We start from the raw sequence: 20,869 nt of genomic DNA on the forward strand, positions 1-20,869 counted from the left end.
TTTACAATCTTTGTCAAGGCCAACATAGGAAAGCGCCATGGACACAACGTAAAAATGGAACTTACTGTGAATATAGTTTATTTGAACGTAAGCTTACGGAATCCCCTTTTTTCGCTCTATCTTTCCTCCTTCTCCATTATTTTGTAATAGATCTCCTATTTTATTCTGATGACCATTTCCAAGATCTTTGTCTTTGGTTATCCCATTGATCGTTTATTCTCAAAATTTAATAACTATTTAAATTCTTTTAGAATATTTTTTTTTACCATTTTTTATGCTATAATTAACTGGATTTGTACATTGCTATCATATCTTTTAAGTGTTGGCAAACGAATTTAATAATACGCCTTTAAGAAGCGTCCTAGTATAGAAAATCTTGTTGCCTTTAAGAAATACAGGGCGTATGCAAAACGTCTTATGATAGATTCGAAAAAACGATCCTGGCAGCAATACGTGTCATCCATTGACAAAACTACTACTGCATCAGATGTTTGGAGGAAAGTGAAGGCGATTTGTGGGCGTAATGATTTTGCTCCCATAACTAGCCTTCAAGATGAAGATGAAATAAAAGACACTCCATATGAAATTGCAGAGCTGTTATCCAATCACTTCGAAAAGGCCAGCAGAACGGCCAACTACGAAGAAGATTTTCGTACTAAAAAAGAACAACTTGAAGGTCTACTAAACTTCAGAACTGAGTATAATTACTCATATAATGTACCTTTTAAAATGGAAGAATTCGCGAAAGCGTTGGAAAAATCAGGTAACACAGCTGCTGGTCCGGATGAAATCCACTATAATATGATCAGGCAGCTGAATACCACTGCAAAGCGTAAATTATTAGAACTTTATAATAAAATATGGCGGGATGGAATGTACCCGCAGCATGGGAAAAAAGCTCATGTTGTTCCAGTACCAAAGAAAAATAAAAATTTAATGGACCCCAATAGCTATCGTCCTATTTCTTTGACGTGTGCTATGGGAAAAATACTAGAAAAAATGATTAATAATCGACTTGTCTGGGTTTTGGAAAAAGAAAACCTGATATCACCGTATCAAGCAGGTTTTCGGCAATACCACTCTACCACTGATCAAATGATCAGCTTAGAGAACGTTATATATAACAGCTTCATTAAAAGGAAACATTGTGTCGGAGTCTTCTTTGATCTTCAGAAGGCTTTCGATATGACCTGGCGTCATGGTATAATGCTCCAGATACATGAATGGGGCATTCGTGGCAATCTGCCTATACTGCTCAGCAACTATATGAATGACTATACTTTCCAAGTACGAGTCAGTAGCGAATATTTAACTGTAAGAAATTTGGAAAATGGCATACCACAAGGTTCGCCGTTGAGCGGTACCTTGTTTACCGTTGCCATTAATAAATTGATATTAGCCATTCCAGCAGATATCAGCAAAAGCGTCTATGTTGATGATCTGGCAATTGTGTATGCCAGCAACAAGACTGCTATGGTGAGGTATAAATTGCAACGAGCGATCAATGCTCTACATTAAGTTGCAAAGAATAACGGATTCCAATTCTCACCAGAAAAAACGTGCTGTGTACACTTTTGTAGGAAGAGAATTCCTCATCAAAGTCCTGCGTTGACAATTGATGATAATCCAATACAATATAAAGACAATGTAAGATATTTAGGATTAGTATTGGATAAATCCCTTACATGGGGATTACATATACAGGACTTGAGTGATAGATGCAAAAGAGCCCTAAACATTATAAAATGTTTATCGAACTTAAATCGGGGCTCAGACAAAGAGACATTATTGAGATTGTATAAAGCATTGGTTCAATCTAAACTAGACTACGGATGTATTGTATATTCATCCGCTAGAAAGTCGCACTTAAGAAAGTTAGACGTAGTACATAATAGCGGAATAAGATATGCAACAGGCGCTTTCCGCACAAGTCCGGCGGCTAGTCTGTTTTCTGAAGCCGGAATAATGCCACTACCTTATAGAAGAGAGATCCTCTTGTTAAGATATGCAGCAAATGTATGGGCTTTCCCTGCTCATATAAATAATAAATTGTTTACGAATCATCCCATGGCTGCATTATACGAACGTCGTGCTACCTATTCCAGACCAGCCGGAATTAGGTACCACGAATTAAGAAATAAATATGAAATTGCCATTCCAGATACATTGGCAATTTCTACTATAGAAATACCGCCATGGCTCTTGCCAGCGGTAAATACAAGTTTGGATCTTTCTGAAGGAGAAATAAAAAAGAAACCAGCAGTGATCACCCAGCAGGAATTTTTGGCAACCGTCAGTAGCTACGAAGAACATATTAGAATTTATACTGACGGTTCTAAAACCGAACATGGTGTTGGATGTTCAATATATGTAAATGAAAAAGCCCACTTTTGGAAACTGCCAGATGTGGCCAGTGTCTACACGGCAGAACTCACTGCAATTCAGCAGACTCTTCGGTACACTGAACACTATTGCGAAGAGAGAGTGCTAATATGTTCCGATTAATTAAGTGCACTTGTCGCAATTCGGAACAAGAACATTAAGGATGTCCTAATCGCAAACATCCTGTCCATTTTATACGTACTAAAATAACGAGGACAGCGATGCGTATTTGTATGGACTCCAGGGCATGCTGATATTACAGGTAATGAAATCGCAGACGAAGCTGCCAGAAAGGCAACAGTCTGCGATGATTTGGATGCATTTCCTGTAAGAGTGGCAGATGTTAAAAACCGTCTAACAAACATAGTAAGAAAGAAGTGGAACGCTGAATGGAGGAGTTTAAATACAAAATTAAACTCAGTAAAAACTTCTCCTTATAAATGGAAAAGCGACTTTAAGTTGACTCGCCGTGAACAAGTAGCGGTGACCAGACTTAGAATCGGTCACACGCGAATAACAAATTTATATATGTTAACCGGCGAAGTGAGACCAATGTGCGGTGTTTGTAATAAAACACTGACAATCAAGCATCTAATAGAAGAGTGTACTATATCTGAGGACCTCAGAAAGAGGTTCCGTCTTACAAATAATATTAGTGCTGATCTGGATAATGGAAATGAAGAAAATATAGTTGCATTTCTACACGCCAGTGGACTTCTTAAAAGTCTATAAAATGAAAGTTTAAAGCTGTGATAAAAGATACTCTAAGAGGTAGTTTATATATATATATATATATAAAGAAAGAAATGGTATTGATAAGTTTAATTTTAATTTTAATTTCATGGCCTTTTGAAAACTTTAATTCAAATTTTAATATCGGGGCCTTTTACACCCCGTAAGTGTTTGTGATTGTCCTTGTCTTTCATGTCTTAATGTTTATTATGAAGTTTGTGTTTTTAAATAAAATGTAAGGGCCCTTTACACCCTTACATATGACGATCCAGATGGTGATAGTAATTTCTTTTAAAGATTGTGACGAGGGCTAATGACCTTAGAAGTCAATGCCCGTAAAAATTAAAAAATTAAAAATAATACTCTCCATATCTTCATTTAAAAAATTTTAAAAATTCATTTAACCCTAAAACAACAGGAAATGGTGTAAACTTATAAAGATTAAAAACAGAAACCGGAATTTTTTTTATTGTTGAATTTAGAAAACTGTGAATGGTTTTCTAAAACATTAATTCCGATGATTTTTTGGTCGGTCAGAGGTGATCTATTAACTAACATACGATATATTTTTAAAAGGAATATTGTTCTATTTTTAGTGTAGGCTAAACGTTAAACATAAAAACATTTTTTTTTTATAATACTTTAACAAAACCATTATAAACGTCGCAAAAGGTTATTTGTCACCCAGTAAAAATTTTTGTTTAAACTTGAAGAAACATTACTTTTGAAATAGACTGTATATTTACATAACGTATGGTCTGAACAGCGTAAAGTAGAGGTATTAGGAAACTCCCTGCAGAGATATTATCCTGCTAACGTAACCTCACTGTTACACTCCCTTTCCCCGCTTTTGTTCCCCTTTCCTCATTCGCTCATGATTCTCTCCTTCTAAAAGTCATCTCTTCTATATAGGGTAGTGTTCAACTTCTATTCCGTTTATATAGCCCTGCGCCAACCATACATTTTTAAGTTTTGATTAGATGCCGCGGGCTTAACGAAGGTAATTGAACTGCCCTCCGGTCCCTCCTTTACTTGTACTATCCTATATTCCTCTCACTCTTTTTAGTCCCTAGAAACCAACTTATGAAAATACTATCCCCCCTCTCTTTGTCTTATTTTACAATAATATTACCACATTCACTTTTCATTTTAAACCTTTGAATTGTAAAATTAAAGAGAAAATAGTTAACTTCCTCATTTTCGCATACTCATATTAAACTAAACCAATTTTAAAATAATTTATTAACTAAATATTAAAAGCGTCACTACAATAAATTTTTAGCGGTAGTTTAATCCTTTATTACTTTATGTTATAATAGTTTGTTATAAATCTAACACTTTAATTTTCGTTTTAACAATAATGTTTTCGATTAACGTACTAATTATTAATGGAAGAAATGACTGATCATTTAAATCTAAATAGTTGTTTTTGTTACTGTCTTAGTGCAACATCTGTATTGTTTATAGTATTTGAGTAACAACTGAATCAAATGTAGACATGTTATAGGTAGAAAGGATACATTAAGAATGCAGTATAAATATTTTTTACTTGAATTGAATCTCAGTAAACATTCTGGGTGAGCTATATTGAAATTTTTCATTGAACAAAATATGTAAAATATAGGAAAATAATAGTAAACAATCTACATATGAAAGATCTTATATCTCTCAACCGATAAATAGGCATTTAATAAAAATTTCATGTGGATACCGCATAACTTCCTTGTAAGCCTATTAAATTACATACACACATTTTTTTTTAAATGAAAACTACATCAAATTCTATTTTATTAATAACTTCCGATTTTTTGATTTTTTTATTATTATTTATTGTAATTTTTTTTACAAAGATTAATAATTATTAATAAATCAATATATTTAAATTTAAAAAAAAAAAATTAAAAAAAGGAGATGAAGTAGGAATCAAACCGATTTGCCTTCCTCTTTTAAGATCCAAATATTTCATTAATTAAAATGTTATTTGGTTAAAACTCTGGAACCAATGAAAATAAGTATCACTTATCGTTGAAAAGATCTCAATGAAGGTTTATTACTGCAGTTAAGAAAAAGTCCAAAATCCTAGATTTTTTGGACACTTTTGGTCCAATCAATTGCAATCAAAAGGAGAGGTGCACAATTAGATGTTACAAAAATCGTAAATCCAAAATTTTAACATCCTACGGCTAATCGTTTTTGTGTTATGTTAAACGTACATTATGTTATGTTATGCGTACGTACAGACATCACGCCTAAACTAGTCAAAATATATTCAGGGATGGTCAAAATGGATATTTCCGTTGAAATCTTAAAATCTGAGATATTTCGCGATCACAGTGATTCCTTTACTTCGTACAAGAATGTAAAAATGTTATCAATTTAAAATATTAAAGAACTGGTAAGCCGGTATCAAAATTATTAAAGTTTTTATTTTAATAACATGCGATGTTTTTTCTTCGTCCAGAAAGTTGTTTATTAGTTAATCTGCTACAACCTAATTAAGATTTCGATGAATCTATTGCGATTTAATATTTGTATACATCACACTCGGTTTTACTTTCTTTAGGTAGTTTGTTTGCAATATTTTTGTTACTTTTGTCAACGTTTCTCTCGCGTTTGTCTGATTCGAACATTTTTTTTAAGCAATACTTTTGTAGTTCTACCAATATTTTAATAAACATAATTAAAGAATTGTGAAATAGAATCAATTTTTAAAAAAATAATAAAACCGATTCAATCAAAATCATTACAAATTTAAAGTAATATTTTTTTTAGTTCTATTTAAAAGTTATACTCTTGAAATGTGTGACAATATTTATTAGTTTTTTCGTAGTTTGACTTGCTGCATTAAATTTAAAAAAAATGTGTATTTATGCTTGTGTTTGTTTATTTTTTGTTTAAAATTTAAAATTGAAAAAAGATCATTTGACCCAAAATACGTAATATTTATATTTGTATTATCTTTTAGATAGTTACTCGTAATTTACGAAAGGCAATATTTTTTTATTAAATTTATATTTTTAGTCGAAATATGATATAAATTTAAGTTGTAATAAATAATTTTAGTAACTCAGTGAATTATTTTTTTATAGATACGCTTTATATATATTTATTTGAAAAAATATATTTTCTTAAATATTTATTCTTTATGTAATGTCGTACGATAGGTATGATATTTTACATATTTGTAAATTATGGTAATATTTATGTCCCAATTTTAAAGGAGATCACCCAACATTTCGCTGTAAATGGTCCATAAGAAAAAGAAAATTGGTTTTACCTCGATTTGGGTCGGTCGGCATGAAAAGAGAAGCGGATAGGGGGGGGGGGGGGGATCGTGATATTGAGAACTAGAGACCAGCTATATTTTTGGTTAAGCCTTGGCGGAGTTTAGAAACGGTCTAGGGGCCATTTCGGAAGAAATTTCCCATGCAATTAGCCCCGCTCTCTAGCTGACTATAGCTTACTACTACTATTACTCGTAGTGGAATCGATACAGCCCTAAGTATCAAGGGATCCTGTTATCCCCGACTTGATTAACCGTTTGTTTTATCACGCGATTCTGATCAATAGTCAATAAATCGTACTCGTTAAATAAACGATATTTATCGATGATTAATATTATGATACGTATGATATGCATTATATACAGTATGATGATAAAGGGAGTATTGCTGGTCGGCTATTGCTCATATTTTGTGTTTAGCCTATTTATTAGCTCATACATTTATTATGTAAACACATTAATAATATTGTTACGGCAGTTATGTAAAAAAAAAGACGTATTAAAACATACATTCATATATTATGATACGATGTTGTTATTTATGAAATATGCTGCAATATCTGAATAAAATTCCATATAAATTCTGGATATCGTGACATTTTAACGTACTAAAATTTAATTGCAAATTTTAAAACAATTTTTTTTATTTCTTACTGATCAATTATATATAGCAGTTATCTCATTACAATATTTACATCTGTTTATAAAATATTTTTTGATATAACACGGTAAAATTAAATTTCCATCAATCCGCGACAAAAACAGTAGCATTTTAATATAATAACAAATAAAAGTTTTAACTTTCATAGGCATAGAAACTGATGAGAAATATCTCCACTTTAAATAGTGTATTTATTTATTTTTTTGTTGATAAATTATGATCGTTTTTCTTCATTTAACAACGTTTGAATTGTGATTGGGTAAAGTCAGCTGTCAAAATATAATTTAGTTTAAGCTGTAAATCACTAGACCATGGAAGTAGGCTAAAAAAATATGGCAGTTGTGTAAAAAAATAGTTATGTAAAAATTATTTATGTTCAGGAAAAGGGAACCTCCTAGTTTTTTCTAAGAGTTTTAAAAAAGTTTAATTTATAATGTAAAATTATGTATATATAGCTGCATACATTACGTGGTGGTGTCTACTTAATAAAATCTTACAAGTACTTTATATTTTTAACAATTATAAAAAATAATTAATCTCGTCTTATAAAACACGTACAAAAGTATATAATATAACCTTGAGAAAAATAAACAATCGACCCGGAAAAATAAGCTGTTTCTTGTGTACTTCCGTATTTAAACATTTTTGTAGTGATCATTAAATTAAAAATTAATAGGTGAAAGCAATTTCCTTTCCTTAAGTTGGCGCCGGTTTCAAAAAGTTGAAATTTAAAGAAGAATGAAAAACTTCCCTTTCAGTCTCCTTTACTTAATATTTTTATAAATTATTTTTTTGTTTTATTTAATATATAAATAGGCTCTTAGAAATGTTGAACATTAAAAAAAAAACTTTTTTTTAAGAAATTAATAGGTACGGAAAACTTTGTTAAAAAGATATAAGACTATGAAATGTGAACTAAACCACTCTTGAACGCGGAAATATATGTTTGGTTATCTTTAAGAATTAATTTTTTCAAAAAATATTATTGAAATTTTGCGTAATGAAAAGGATTATTGGGTATAATTCAGCATTAAACTACAATCCAACATTAAACCAATATGATAACCAATAAATATTTTTTTAATTTTATAGAATACATAAATTCTTGTTTGAAAAAGGTGGCAATAAATTTACACCAAGACTATAGAGAAATTTTCCAAAAAAAAGTAGGATAAACAAATGTATGAAATCAGCGCATTTGTTAAAATATTAGGTTGAAATATGCTTTGTAATATTAAAAACACGTTCGATTCGAATTGGACAATTCATCTGTTTATTGAAGTCGATAAAATATAAGTGGAGAAGATATATAAAATTAAATTAATTCTTAATAAGTCAAAACTAACATTTGTAATTTTAACAAAATATTTTGTTATTTTCCATGGTTTTACAGAATTCGATTTTAATGTTTTCCAAAAAAGGAGTAATCGATCCCGTAGATATTTCCTCTATCATAATACGAGGAATTAATTTCTTTAATGGTGTGTTGTATTTGTTGTTATTCTAAAACTAGCTGCAGGATGTGCGTATGACACGCCTCTGCAGCTAGGCCCTCCGGGCGGGTTGCCCTAACGGGCGGCGTCTAAGAATCGGATTATTAGGTTTCCAAATTGATTATCTTTTGCGTAAAAATGTTTTTTTTTTTTGTTTTTTTTTATGAACGATGAAAAAAATCAAGGAAAGCGAAAAAATATCAGCAAAACTTGTATATATAAATCACGTATATATAAATTCAATTAAGTATTTTATTACGAAACAAATTATCGTAATGCGAAACTAACCTTCCGACAAAATAACAGTGGATTCTGATGGCTAAAAATGTCGAAAATATGCCCCCTCGGTTAGGTTTAATTATTATAAATATTTTATTCACTGGTTCATTCAAATAAATAATAGTCTTTATTTCGTTTCTAATATAAATTATTTCTATTATAATCTTTGAACTTCTAATTCATGTATACAGGTGATTCAAAGAAACGAGAAAGTTAAAAAATTAAATAACGTTAATGAAAAATTTTTTTTAGAAAATGAATTTTATTTCATGTAATTGTACAAATGTTGCCATTTTAGGACACATACATTTTAGTTTATTTTTTAAAGATGTCATCTCCAGGTGACCTCCTCTTCTACGTAAACACTCACGAAGTCTCTTCGTTAAATTGTTCATGGTTTTGACTTAACATCTCAAGTGGAATTTCCGCAATTGCTTCTCGGATCTTTGCCTTCAGTTCTTCCGTTGTAGTAGGTCTACTGTGGAACGCTTTGCTTTTAAGGTGACCCCACAAAAAGTAATCGCAAGCTGAGAGATCAGGCGATCTGGGAGGCCATCTAATGTCACCATTTCGTGAAATGACACGTTGTCCAAACAATCGGTGTACAGCTGGCATCGATATTCGTGCAGTATGTCAGGTTTCTCCGTCTTGTTGAAACCAGGCTGTGGAAATCTCTTTTGTTGTTCCACAACAAAGGTTTCAAACACGGCTACGTAACGAGCCGACGTCACTGTAATCGCAAGACCGTTGTCATCCTCAAAAAAATAAGGGCCTATAACACCGTAAGATGACATAGCACATCACACGGTCACTTTCTGGCTGTGCAACGGACGCTGGTGTAGCTGCGTAGGATTTTCTTGTGCTCAGTATCTGAAATTTTGCTTGTTAACAAATCCACTGAGGTGGAAATGCGCTTCGTCTGACTTCCACAGTTCGCGAACAAACTCTTCGTTATCATTTATCTTCTGAAGCATTACATTACAGAATTGTGCTCGCACAACAGGATCGTTCGGTTTCAGTTCCTGGACGAACTGCAACTTGTATGGATGGAATTGCAAGTCCTTCACTAACATTCTTCGAACACTTGAACTATGCAATTGTAAAGATGCTGAGAAATGACGGATTGACCGATGTGGACTTCGTGTGACAGCATCTTGTAAAGCTTGAACATTCTGTGGTGTACGGATGGTTCGCTCACGGCCTGGAGGTTTCTTTTTCATTGCCGAACAGTTTCCTCAAAATTAGATATCCATGTTTTAATTGCATGTGCTGATGGAACACGGTCGTGTCGTCCCAGATTAAAATGACGGCGAAATTCAGTACGCGCTCCCTCCACACTGTCATTGTTTTTGTAAAACGCTTTGATAGCAAATGCACGTTGCGCACCACTCCAAGGATCTATGACAACTAAATGGCAGCCTAGGTTAGAGAGGCTGGCGCCACTTATCAAGTGGTACCAATCGCCCACGGCTACAACACAACTTTCAAAATTTCCCGTTTCTTTGAATCTCCTGTATATAAAACATCATTGTATTAATTATACATTCTTAATAAACACATGTTGCCGGCCTCTGAGGCGCGAGTGGTAGCGTCTCGGCCTTTCACCCAGAGGTCCCGGGTTCGAATCCCGGTCAGGCATGGCATTTTCACACACGCTACAAATCATTCATCACATCCTCTGAAGTAATGTTTAACTGTGGACTCGGAGGTTAAAAAAAAAAAAAACATGTTGAGTCTTTGAAAGATGGAACTGGACTGACTAACAACAGAGCATTAGACAAATTTATTTTATAAGAGTAACAAAAAAGTGAGAATTATATAGAGTAAAAGAGAGAGTAAAAATTTATATAGAGTAAGAAAAAAGCGAAAAGTTTTGTTTTTACAAATAAAAAAGTAAGAAATGAAACATGAGTCTTAACATAAATAATCGATTTTGTGAAGAAAAATAATCACTTAAATAAAAAAAAATATATTATTAATATGTATTTCGCACACATATCGATATATAATAATATAACAAGTATACACCCCATCACCACAAGACATGTACTAACAAATCGGGATTTTTCGCTAGTGATTGTACATTCCGGTGGTAACCAAAGGGGGACGTACACAGACAGATACTCATACAAATACCATTTAGTAGGGTAGGATATTTAATTCTTTTGTTTCGTAATAATAAAAATTTTGTTTCGTTAATACTTAGTTAAAATCTGCCCACAATTTTGTATTTTTTTTCTGAAAAAACTTCAAAATTCTGACATTTGTGTTTCATTTTCTGTGGACATTATACCATTTTACTCAAAATAAAATTTTCTACAAGTTTATTTATTTATTGCACATTTAACAAAGTTAGTTCACGCCTAAAATATAATAGCGAGTTTTTCTACACAATATTTTTTTTTTTTTTGTTTTACCACAGGTGTCAAAAACAACTAAAAATACAGATCTGGCATCTATATTTTTCAAGTTAGATTTCAATAAAACTATTAAGTAATCTGGCTTAATTTTACTGATGGCTGAGAACCAGTACGAAATCTTTCGTCAGCCGACACTCGCTAACGAAGCATTATCGAATCTGTACTTATATTAATTTTCTTCTTGTTTTTATCAGTAGAACATACCCTGAATGTTTGATAGATTCTTTGTGAATTACCCGGAATATAATACATAAAATCCTGTTTCTTATTCAGATAATAGTGTTTCTATAATTAATTTAATGTAACTATTTTACTAAACAAATACGACAGCAGAATTAAATTTAATCGGGTGTTTTGAATGGTTTTTTATTTCTGTTTTTTTTTTTATTTTTTGCAAGTTAAAATGATAGTATCTTATATATCGTATTCTTTTGGGATGATAACGCTTTTTGTGTAATATAAAAAGATTTGATGAATAATTTCTACTTATTTCGGTTTGTTAATGACTCTCAATATTGGTACAGTTTCATCAGTGTACTTAAAATTGTGCGGTTATCAAAATAACTAATTTATATACGTATAAGTAATTAAATTCAACTGATAATTTTATTTAAAACCATATTATTGTTTAATAATGATGAAGTTATTTATTTCATTAAATCTTATATTCGTAATTGTATATTAAACCTAATTTATTCGCCGTACTTTTTGTTCAAACGATTCATATTGCAGAATTTTTTTGGAATTTTTCCCCTAGAAACAAAAAGTATTATTACATGTACCACTAAATATATATTAATAGGAATCATTCCATACGAATTAAGTAATTAATTAAAATTCTATAACAATTAATTACATAAAATTTTTATTCTTTAAAATTTTTCAAAATATTTAATGATGAGAGAACAAGTTATATTTGCACATTTCTTTATCTTCATTTTTTAAAGGTACAGAATTAAATATATAAAATTCTCTTTGAATTGTGTTCGTACACCAGCACCAATGTAGCAATGAAGCTGTTATTTTTATGTATTCTAACTTTCAAAGCAAATAAAATGGAACCTGCCTGCAGTAGCAGCAAAGTCAAGTTACAGTTTCTTTCCTTCTCCCTTTCTTTCATATAGTTACAGTTACACTTGCTCAACATTACTATATATATATATATATATATATATATATATATACTTTGAGGCTGTTGCTACAGCCGCTTGGTTTACAACCCATTACGCAGTTTTACTACTCTACCAAAATGTTACCCCCAAACTCAAACTCCACTGTTTGTTGCTTTATATATTTTTATACTTAAGTTATCCATTCCTTTTTTTTACCTTATATTCTATCGTATCGAAACAAACACTTTACTATGTTTTTCATTGTATTTTTGTCGTATTCCGTTTCCGGTGAAAAAAAAATTACCATGTTATTCTTATAATTTAAGTTTCGCATTTGTTGTATTAACTTACCTAACATATTTATTTTTCTTTTATCATCTGAATTTTTTTTTTGTATATTATGAAAATTCGATTTGTTATTTCTCCTTGTTCATTTATTTGTAAAAGTGAATGTCGTCATCCTTTAAAAAACAATATGTAGAGCTTTATAAATGTATATATAGAACTTACTGCTGTTATCAATTATCTATTAAAATAGTCCTTTCCAAAAATGTATTTAACGTTAAACTGTAGAGTTTCTTTTGCAAGAACAATCTTTTAATAAGTTTTTAAATGTTAATTAATTAGATTAAGTAGAAAGAGCTCTATCCTTGTTTAATATACTCAACATTTACCAATTTTCTTGCGCGAAATTATTTTATTCTAAGCTGATTTTATTTAGTTTTTCCTTCATATATATTCCATACACATATTAATTTTATGGTAATCCCTTTTTTGTTTAATATTTTTTTATTTTGTGTGGTTGAAATAACTAAGGTTTTCCTTATCGTTTGTAGCAAACTTTGGAATAAATCCTTTTGTTATCCGTGGAATAACATACCTATAACCTCAAAGTATTAGATATAATAAATGTATTTCATTTTCAGTTTTTTGTGATCTCCGGAAAGCATTCAAATTAGTTCCACAATTTTTTACTGATGAAGGTTTTAGTAACGGTATCAGACAACTTGATATCACTTGGTTAAAGTTATACCTTACCAATGCTAAACAATCAGTAGAAATTTCATCATTTGATAAGAAAACATAACTAAAATCTTGGCCGTTAGTTCAAGATGTAGAATACGGAGTGCCTCAAGGAAGTGTCTTACTCCCTACTTTATTATTTATTAATGACCTGCTAAATAATCTTGAGCCATTCATTGTAAATCTTTTCGCAGTCGACAGAACTGTTTCCAATGTCTGAAAATAATTTTTTTTGAAAGAGATTGAAAGTTTTACGATAGCAGCTAACTGAATGGGTTGTTACAATCTAACTTTAAGTAAGAATAAAATCGTTGCATTGTGCTTCGCAGTTAGACATAAAATTGCTGTACGCGTGCGTGGATAGAACTCCCGTTAATGATAACGATAATATTTTTGTTGCTCACAAAGCGAAAATTCTCGGTTTTTTATTAGATGACAAGTTCTCATGGGTTAATCAGATTGAATTTATTTGTAAAAACAAAATCTAGCCGTATTTTTTTGCACTAAAACATCTTAATTGTTCGTTAAGATTTTCATTAAATACAATCATTATTGTATTTATTATGCCTATATATAGGCAGTAATAATAATAAAGTATAACGTCATCTCTTGCGGTTCCCTCAAAAAGTCAGAAGTTTTTTAAGATACTAAAATGAGCCTTCAGATCAATATCTGCCGCCCGTAAGTATGAGTATCACGTAGATATATGTAAATGTCTTCTTGATATTTAGAAACTTAAATATGTAAACTTATTCTTGTATTAATATTTTAAATGTGAAATTTTTGCTAAAAAGAATGGCGTCTTATTCTTAAAAAATAACAATATATAGCGTTACCAAACCAGTCAAAGGAACTGTTTTTGTATAACTGAACATAATACTTTGGATCCGAGAAAAGGCTATATTAAAGCGTCCGTTGCCATTTTTAATAAATTGCCAAACAAGTTTAAAAAGTTTCCTTCAGTTTATTGATATTACAATTAAAATATTTTCTTTTTCGGTAACAGTATCTTGATGAATTTTTAAATGATTAAAAAAAAAATTTATCTGCATCCTTTTCAGTGTGTATAAATATATGCTCAAAATAATTTCCAATAGCGGTTTCTGGAGTGTGAATTATTTTGCAGTATTTTGGTTGTACTTAATTTAGGTTTTTATTTTTTTTCATCATTCCTTTATTCTCCCCTCTGGAGCCAGATCCGCAATTAAGCATCTTCATAGCTCCAGGGGTGCCATCGCCTCCAACTAACTAGTCGAGCAGTAATGTTTTCCCCTGATAGCGGGGACCCGGTCTTTTAATTGCACGCCACGCCTCTACTGAGAAACCCCAAAGGGATCTCCAACCGGGACTACGGTCTTACTTTACTTCCCGTCCAATCATTGAGAGTGCGACACCTAAACGGTCCATCTCTCCTGGACGGGGTTGTCCCAACCCTAGGTTCTCCACAAGTAAAGGTGAAGAAATTCATTCTTTGCAGCTGGCTCTACAGCCACGGTCCCCAAGTGAATGTCCGGGAGAATTGCATAGTGAACATTTAATCTTCGTTGGACAGTCTTTACGGAGATGCTTTTGAGCCCCACAATTAAAACAACACCTCCTTTTGTCGGAAACTCTGCCCGGTGCCCTATACCTCAGCACCGACAGCATCGTTCTTTGGCGGACTTCCTCGAGACCCGGCAAGTCACCCATCCAACACGAATTCGGCCAACCTTTAGCAGTTTTTCGGCCAGCAGAGGTGGGACCGCCACCTTGGTTTCCCCATACGACAGCCGCAGGGAGAGGACATCAATTGTGACCGAATCCCCAGCAGTCTTCCTCATTTCATGTACCAATTCTTCTTCCTAGGTGAGGGCGTCGACGTCCTTTATCATCAGATGGACACGCCGAACGCCCCTACCAGCAGTGACTGTGCAACCTTCTATCTTTTGCAATATTCGTTGTCTCAACTTGACAGTTACGTCACCTGTGTCCTGGACTTTTATGTAGAGGTCCTCCCCCTGACCCCTACGTGCCGACAGAATGTTGGTTTCTCCCGGTGTCACGGTATCCCTTACTGTCCGTAGAAGGTCCGCGTACCTCCGTCCCGCCGCCTTCACCCCCATGACCGTCGCAGTTGGGGACTCCACCGGCTTCCTCACCGGGACCCGACTTCTCGTAGTTCCCAACGAAGTTACGTCTATATGCAATCAAAGCTTAGTCGAATTTCTCCGAGCCATGTACTCCGCCAACTTATAGCGGTGAGGAGCAAACAATTGCCTGCTCCTCACCTTCAGAGGAGTCCACTGTAAATACAAAATTCATTCTGCCTACGCTCATCGCTAAGCCGTCGTTTAGATGTTTTTCCCATTGGAAGACCCTCTACCTCCCCGACAACAGAAACCGCCGAGATAGGAGAAAAGCGTCATACTCGCTTAAGTCATCACCATCATCACAAAAGTCCATATGCAGGGCATCGGCCAGTTAGCGACGCCGAGAAACAATCATCTGGTCAGTTTTCCTCCTATTAGCCTTCATTTACCTGGCGACCGACCACCTATGTGCCTCATGTTCGGGGGTTGCCGCACTGTCGGTACCACTATCACCCGAGAGAACCCTATTGACACCCTGTGACCCTGTGGTTCTAACACCCTGCGACCGTCTTCCTACCGGATTGAAGCCCTCCTCCATGGGATGAGACGTACCCCCCGGACCTATCGGGTTCAGTCATAAGATCGAAACAACAGCAGAAAAAATAACAAAATAGGAGAAGTAAATTACGTACAGTGTATTTACTTAGTGTTAGTCAGTAAATTAACTCAAAATAATCAATTAATATTTGTTCCTACTAATAATAGTAATTACTCTACAAGTTGAATGTAAACGACCTCTTAGCAACGGGTACATACCCCGTACAATCGTAGGTTAAGACTAACCCATACGTAATATAACTAAATAAAACGAAATAAACATAAACGGAACGTACCAAGTAAAATAACAACGAACAAACACTAACGAAACAAAACACGTGAAGAAAAACAACAAACACGGCAGTATAACACGGAGCGAGAGGAGACAAAACCGTACGTTTCCGGATCTCATCTTAATTATACTTAATTTATTTACCGTAATATTATTTTACGTATTTTAATTATTTATTTTTTGTGACAAAGGCTTGAATTTTTTTGCCGCATTGTTTAATTTACAATCGGTTCCAATTTACCAGAACCTTAAGTAAATTTGAATACAAAAAATGACATGTAGAGAGGGGTTTCCATTGAAATCCCAAATGTATATTTATACAAATAATTTAAAATCAATTAAATCATAGATTTAATCCCACGTAATTCAAAGGATAATAATTTCTTACTAACTTGTGAATTATGCTATTGTAATGTAATTTTAAATCGTGTAAAAACTGTACTCTTTAATAAATTTTAAAATGTTAATCTCAGAATTTGAAATATACAAATTCTTAAATTTAAATTCTGGTTCTTAGAATAATAAATCTTCAAGTATTTTTCTAAAAATGTGTTATTTTTTTTAAATTTAAATTTAAAAATTTTTAAATTTTTAATTTTTTTTAAATTTAAATTTAAAAATTTTTAAATTTTTAATTTTTTTTAAATTTTTAATTTCTTAACATTTTTTTTATTAAGAAAATTATTCCTATATAAATTATTGTGGTTTCATTAAAAGTTTTTGATTTTACCAAAAAAAAATTTTTTTGAATTATAATTTTTTTTTTAAATTAACCGTTTTCTACATCCTATTTGTTAAATGAAAACGGTGATGTCATTAAGTTGCCAAAATAATAAATATAAAATTCTGAAAGTAAAAATTAAATAGTATAAATTGATAAATTTCACTAACAACAGTATATAATAGCTAGAAAAATAAAAGAAACCTGCATTGAAAATGACAATAAAAGTAAATTTAAGAATCCTCTACCATAATCCTTGCTTGAAAACGAGAAATTTATAAAATTAATTTAGTCTAACAAGTCAATGAAAACCTAAAAAATAATTTGTTGTATTACTCAGTTTAAATTAATACTATCATTTAAAAAAAAAATATATATAAATAGTATATAAATGCTTCGATAAATTAAACAATGATACCTAAGAATAATACGAATTTAATGATTTTTTTGTTAGCAAATCTGGGTGGCCTGATTAAGAGTATTTTCAATTAAAAAAAGAAAAATGTTTTTTAATACGAAAAAAACCTGTAAGAAAATATTATTATCATCGTCGTTTATATTACCGTACACGTTAAATAAAAATAAACTACCTAATGTTTTTGAAATAAAATTTTGTTACCAAAGTTGTTTTCACGATTTATTTTTTTTTTTTTAGGCTGTCATGACAACATCGTAGGAACGCAATGTTTCTAACAGTAGTTTCTGTTATTGTATGCTAAGGCATAAACTTTTATTTTTCGTTGCGACTTGTTTTTTTCTAAATTCCGTTCCTGTAATCTATATCTGTTTTATTATTTTCACCATTATAAGTAACTTTATTTAATCATTAATCGAGAAATATATAATAAACCGAATTAGGTTAAATTAGTTCAAAACGATTTCAACAAAATTCATTACAGTTTCGGAAGGTAAGAAAGTAAACGAAAAATACAAAAACAGGATGGAATAAATTCCTCCTCTTCATCTGGTAAGCGTAGTTATTCAGGGAATGTAAATTCCTATTAAACTAAATCATTTTTTTATTTATTATTCATTGAAAATAACGTAAACAATAATTATTGAATCAAACCGGTCTCCTGTCTCGAAAGTCAAATTACTCCATTTAATTACACGAGGTAAGCATTGTTAAATTCAAGAATTAATTACAAGAATATATAGCATTGTAAATTATAAATCACAACTAATTCCGTATGCGGAAAAAGATAGTATGTTTTGGAATTTATTCTAAGAAATGAGTATGTCTGCGTAATCCGGTTACACCGAATTTTGATACGGAAGTTTTTATCACAATATTTTTGAAAGACGATGGATAAATTAATGATTTTTCAAAATAAGAATATTATTTATTTATTCGTAAACCCTTAGAAGTATTTACATTTCATATTCTTACAACTATAATTATTTTCAAAATGAATAGAATAATTGCTCATTCTTCTTTTTCATAATAAATAAATATTCTGTTCGTTGAATTTATATATGATATTCAATAAAGATTACATGTAATTCGGTCTTTTTTTCATATTGGATTTTCTTTTGTTAATTTGAATAGCTTGCTCGTTTAAAATTTGATTATTTTTCGTGTTTTTTTCGTATTTGATTCAGTAATTACGAAAAACTTAGATTTAACGTAATACCTACTTCAGTTTTTTTGTTACTATTATCAGACTTTAAAATATAAAATAGTGTGTTTTTAAGTGGTTTATCGTTTTTTTAAAAAGCAGTCTAGATAATTTTTACGAGATTTTTTCCAAGTATTAATTAATGATTTAAAAAAAAATAGTTAAATATTATTCATTTTCTTTTAAATTTATACAATTTTTTTTTTGGTGTGTGTGTGTGTGTGTGTGTAAGCACTGCATTTTATTGTAAAGGTACAAGTATATTTCTATATATTCAGTATTTATATAAAGTTTTGGATTATTCAGATAAAATATATATCGTGTTATTGACATATATTTTATCTAATTATAAATAATTAGGTAAGACCTACAATTTTTTTTAATTTTTGAAAACCAGAAGAACTTGTAGTTGAAATTTATTAATACTTTTCTAGAAGCGTGTTTATTGAAAACTTTGTTATTAAAATATTCTTTAGTAGCTGATTACAATTTTTCTAATTCTAATCTTGAAAAAGTTTAATATTATTGAATTACAAAAAAATGTAAGAAAATAGGTAATCAGTTTTGAGTTAACCAGTTAACCAATTGGAAAAATACTGTAATTACATAATATTTTTTTCTGTTTCAGGGATTGTCGTGTTGTACGTGATCCACAAACGCTCAAGTCAAAAGGATATGGCTTTGTATCGTTCGTTAAAAAAGCGGTAAGTTATCTGTTATTATTCTTTTCTCTATCTTTTTATTATTTCTGTTAATTTTTTTATGTTATTTCTTCTTTGAATCATTTAGTACTTTAGAAGTAGAGTTGTATTTTAAGGATTTCTAACTACCCTGATCTTGGAGAAAACTTTATGGTTCCTTTATTGTATGTTTGAAGAAAATGTTAGATCAGTTTTAGTGTACCGTATGTAATGTAGGTATTAGTGTATAACCGATGTATTGTTAGAAAAGCCACAGTCAGGCTGGCACTAACGCCAAATTTCATTTCTCTCCAAATGATAGTAATTGTTAGTGCAATTTATACTGTGTATGCCATTTTAGAAATGAAAAAATGTAAAATTTGTAGCAAATGTTCATCGAGCATAATCAGTATTAAAATATTTTTTTAAATATCCGAAACAGGTTTTTTATCTTTTAAATTATATATTTTTCTTATTTCTAGAATTCATTAAATCTGTATGATCTACTATAAAAATACCTTAAAAACGAATTGTTATTATTCGTCACTACAGATTTCAAAATAGGTGTTATATAAAAATTTTCTCAATTTTTTTTCATATTTTCATAATTTTATAGTGTTAAAAATAGGTTTTTTTTTTAAATTACTACGCTCGAAATTTATTGAATTAAAAAATTTGGTAAATTCATGAAAAAAAAAATTGAGGTTTTTTAAAATGCTGTAATTTATTATTATATGTATTTATTCTATTGTAATATAATAAAAGGGCCTATTATATTAATTACATAATAATAATTCCATTAAAAATAAATTAAAGCATTTCTCTAGTAACATTTACGATCAAGTTATATGGTTTCTTATTCATTCAGTTTTCGTTTAATATTAAATAGCGGCTTTTAGTACCTTGATAAAAAAAAAGATATTTTTATAGGAAAATCGTTTTCTCTTTATGAAAAACTTCTTTTACAGTATCTAAAAATATAATCAATACTGTACTTCCTCACTCGTTGACTCTTCCCTTACAGTCCACGGTAACGGAGAGCATGATATTTCAACCACCAAACCTTTCTTTTCTGTTGGGAAGTCATAGGCTCCACCATTTCCTCTTAACTTATACCAAATAATCTTTGAAGATATAACTTTCATCCTTTTTATTCAGCTACATCTTAAGCGATCGTCCTTCTATTTCTTTAACATTGAAGATTAAAGGTTTTTATTGATATAACCCCTGTTTTTTTTTTTTCTATTTATAAACGAATTTCAACAGATAAAACTTTTAATTAATATAGTGAGTTTTTTGCATAAGAAATTGGTTATATTTATTAGCATTTCCTTTGCCTTTGGAAATTATTTTTTAATTTCTATTTTTCTAACTAAATTTTTAAATTCTGAAGTATATAAATTCTTCTAATTAATATACTTTCTTTACTAGGTTACAACGTATTTAAAATACCTTTTTTTGCTTTATTATTCTATGCCTTGATTGTCTCGGGCCATTTCAGCCATG

At 30.9% G+C, this 20,869-nt stretch overlaps 1 protein-coding gene across 1 annotated transcript in view; it reads left to right on the top strand.

Annotated features, from left to right (window-relative positions):
- Nucleotides 1-20,869, top strand: part of LOC142324456 (nucleolysin TIAR-like) — a 1,191,620-nt gene that overhangs the window by 988,640 nt on the left and 182,111 nt on the right. The window contains exon 4 of the mRNA XM_075365284.1: nt 19,312-19,387. Within this exon, the coding sequence (XP_075221399.1) occupies nt 19,312-19,387 (76 nt within the window). The remainder of the gene's footprint in view (nt 1-19,311; nt 19,388-20,869) is intronic.

The sequence above is a fragment of the Lycorma delicatula genome, chromosome 5 (assembly GCF_047948215.1).
Source record: "Lycorma delicatula isolate Av1 chromosome 5, ASM4794821v1, whole genome shotgun sequence".
NCBI classification, from domain to species: Eukaryota; Metazoa; Arthropoda; class Insecta; order Hemiptera; family Fulgoridae; genus Lycorma; species Lycorma delicatula.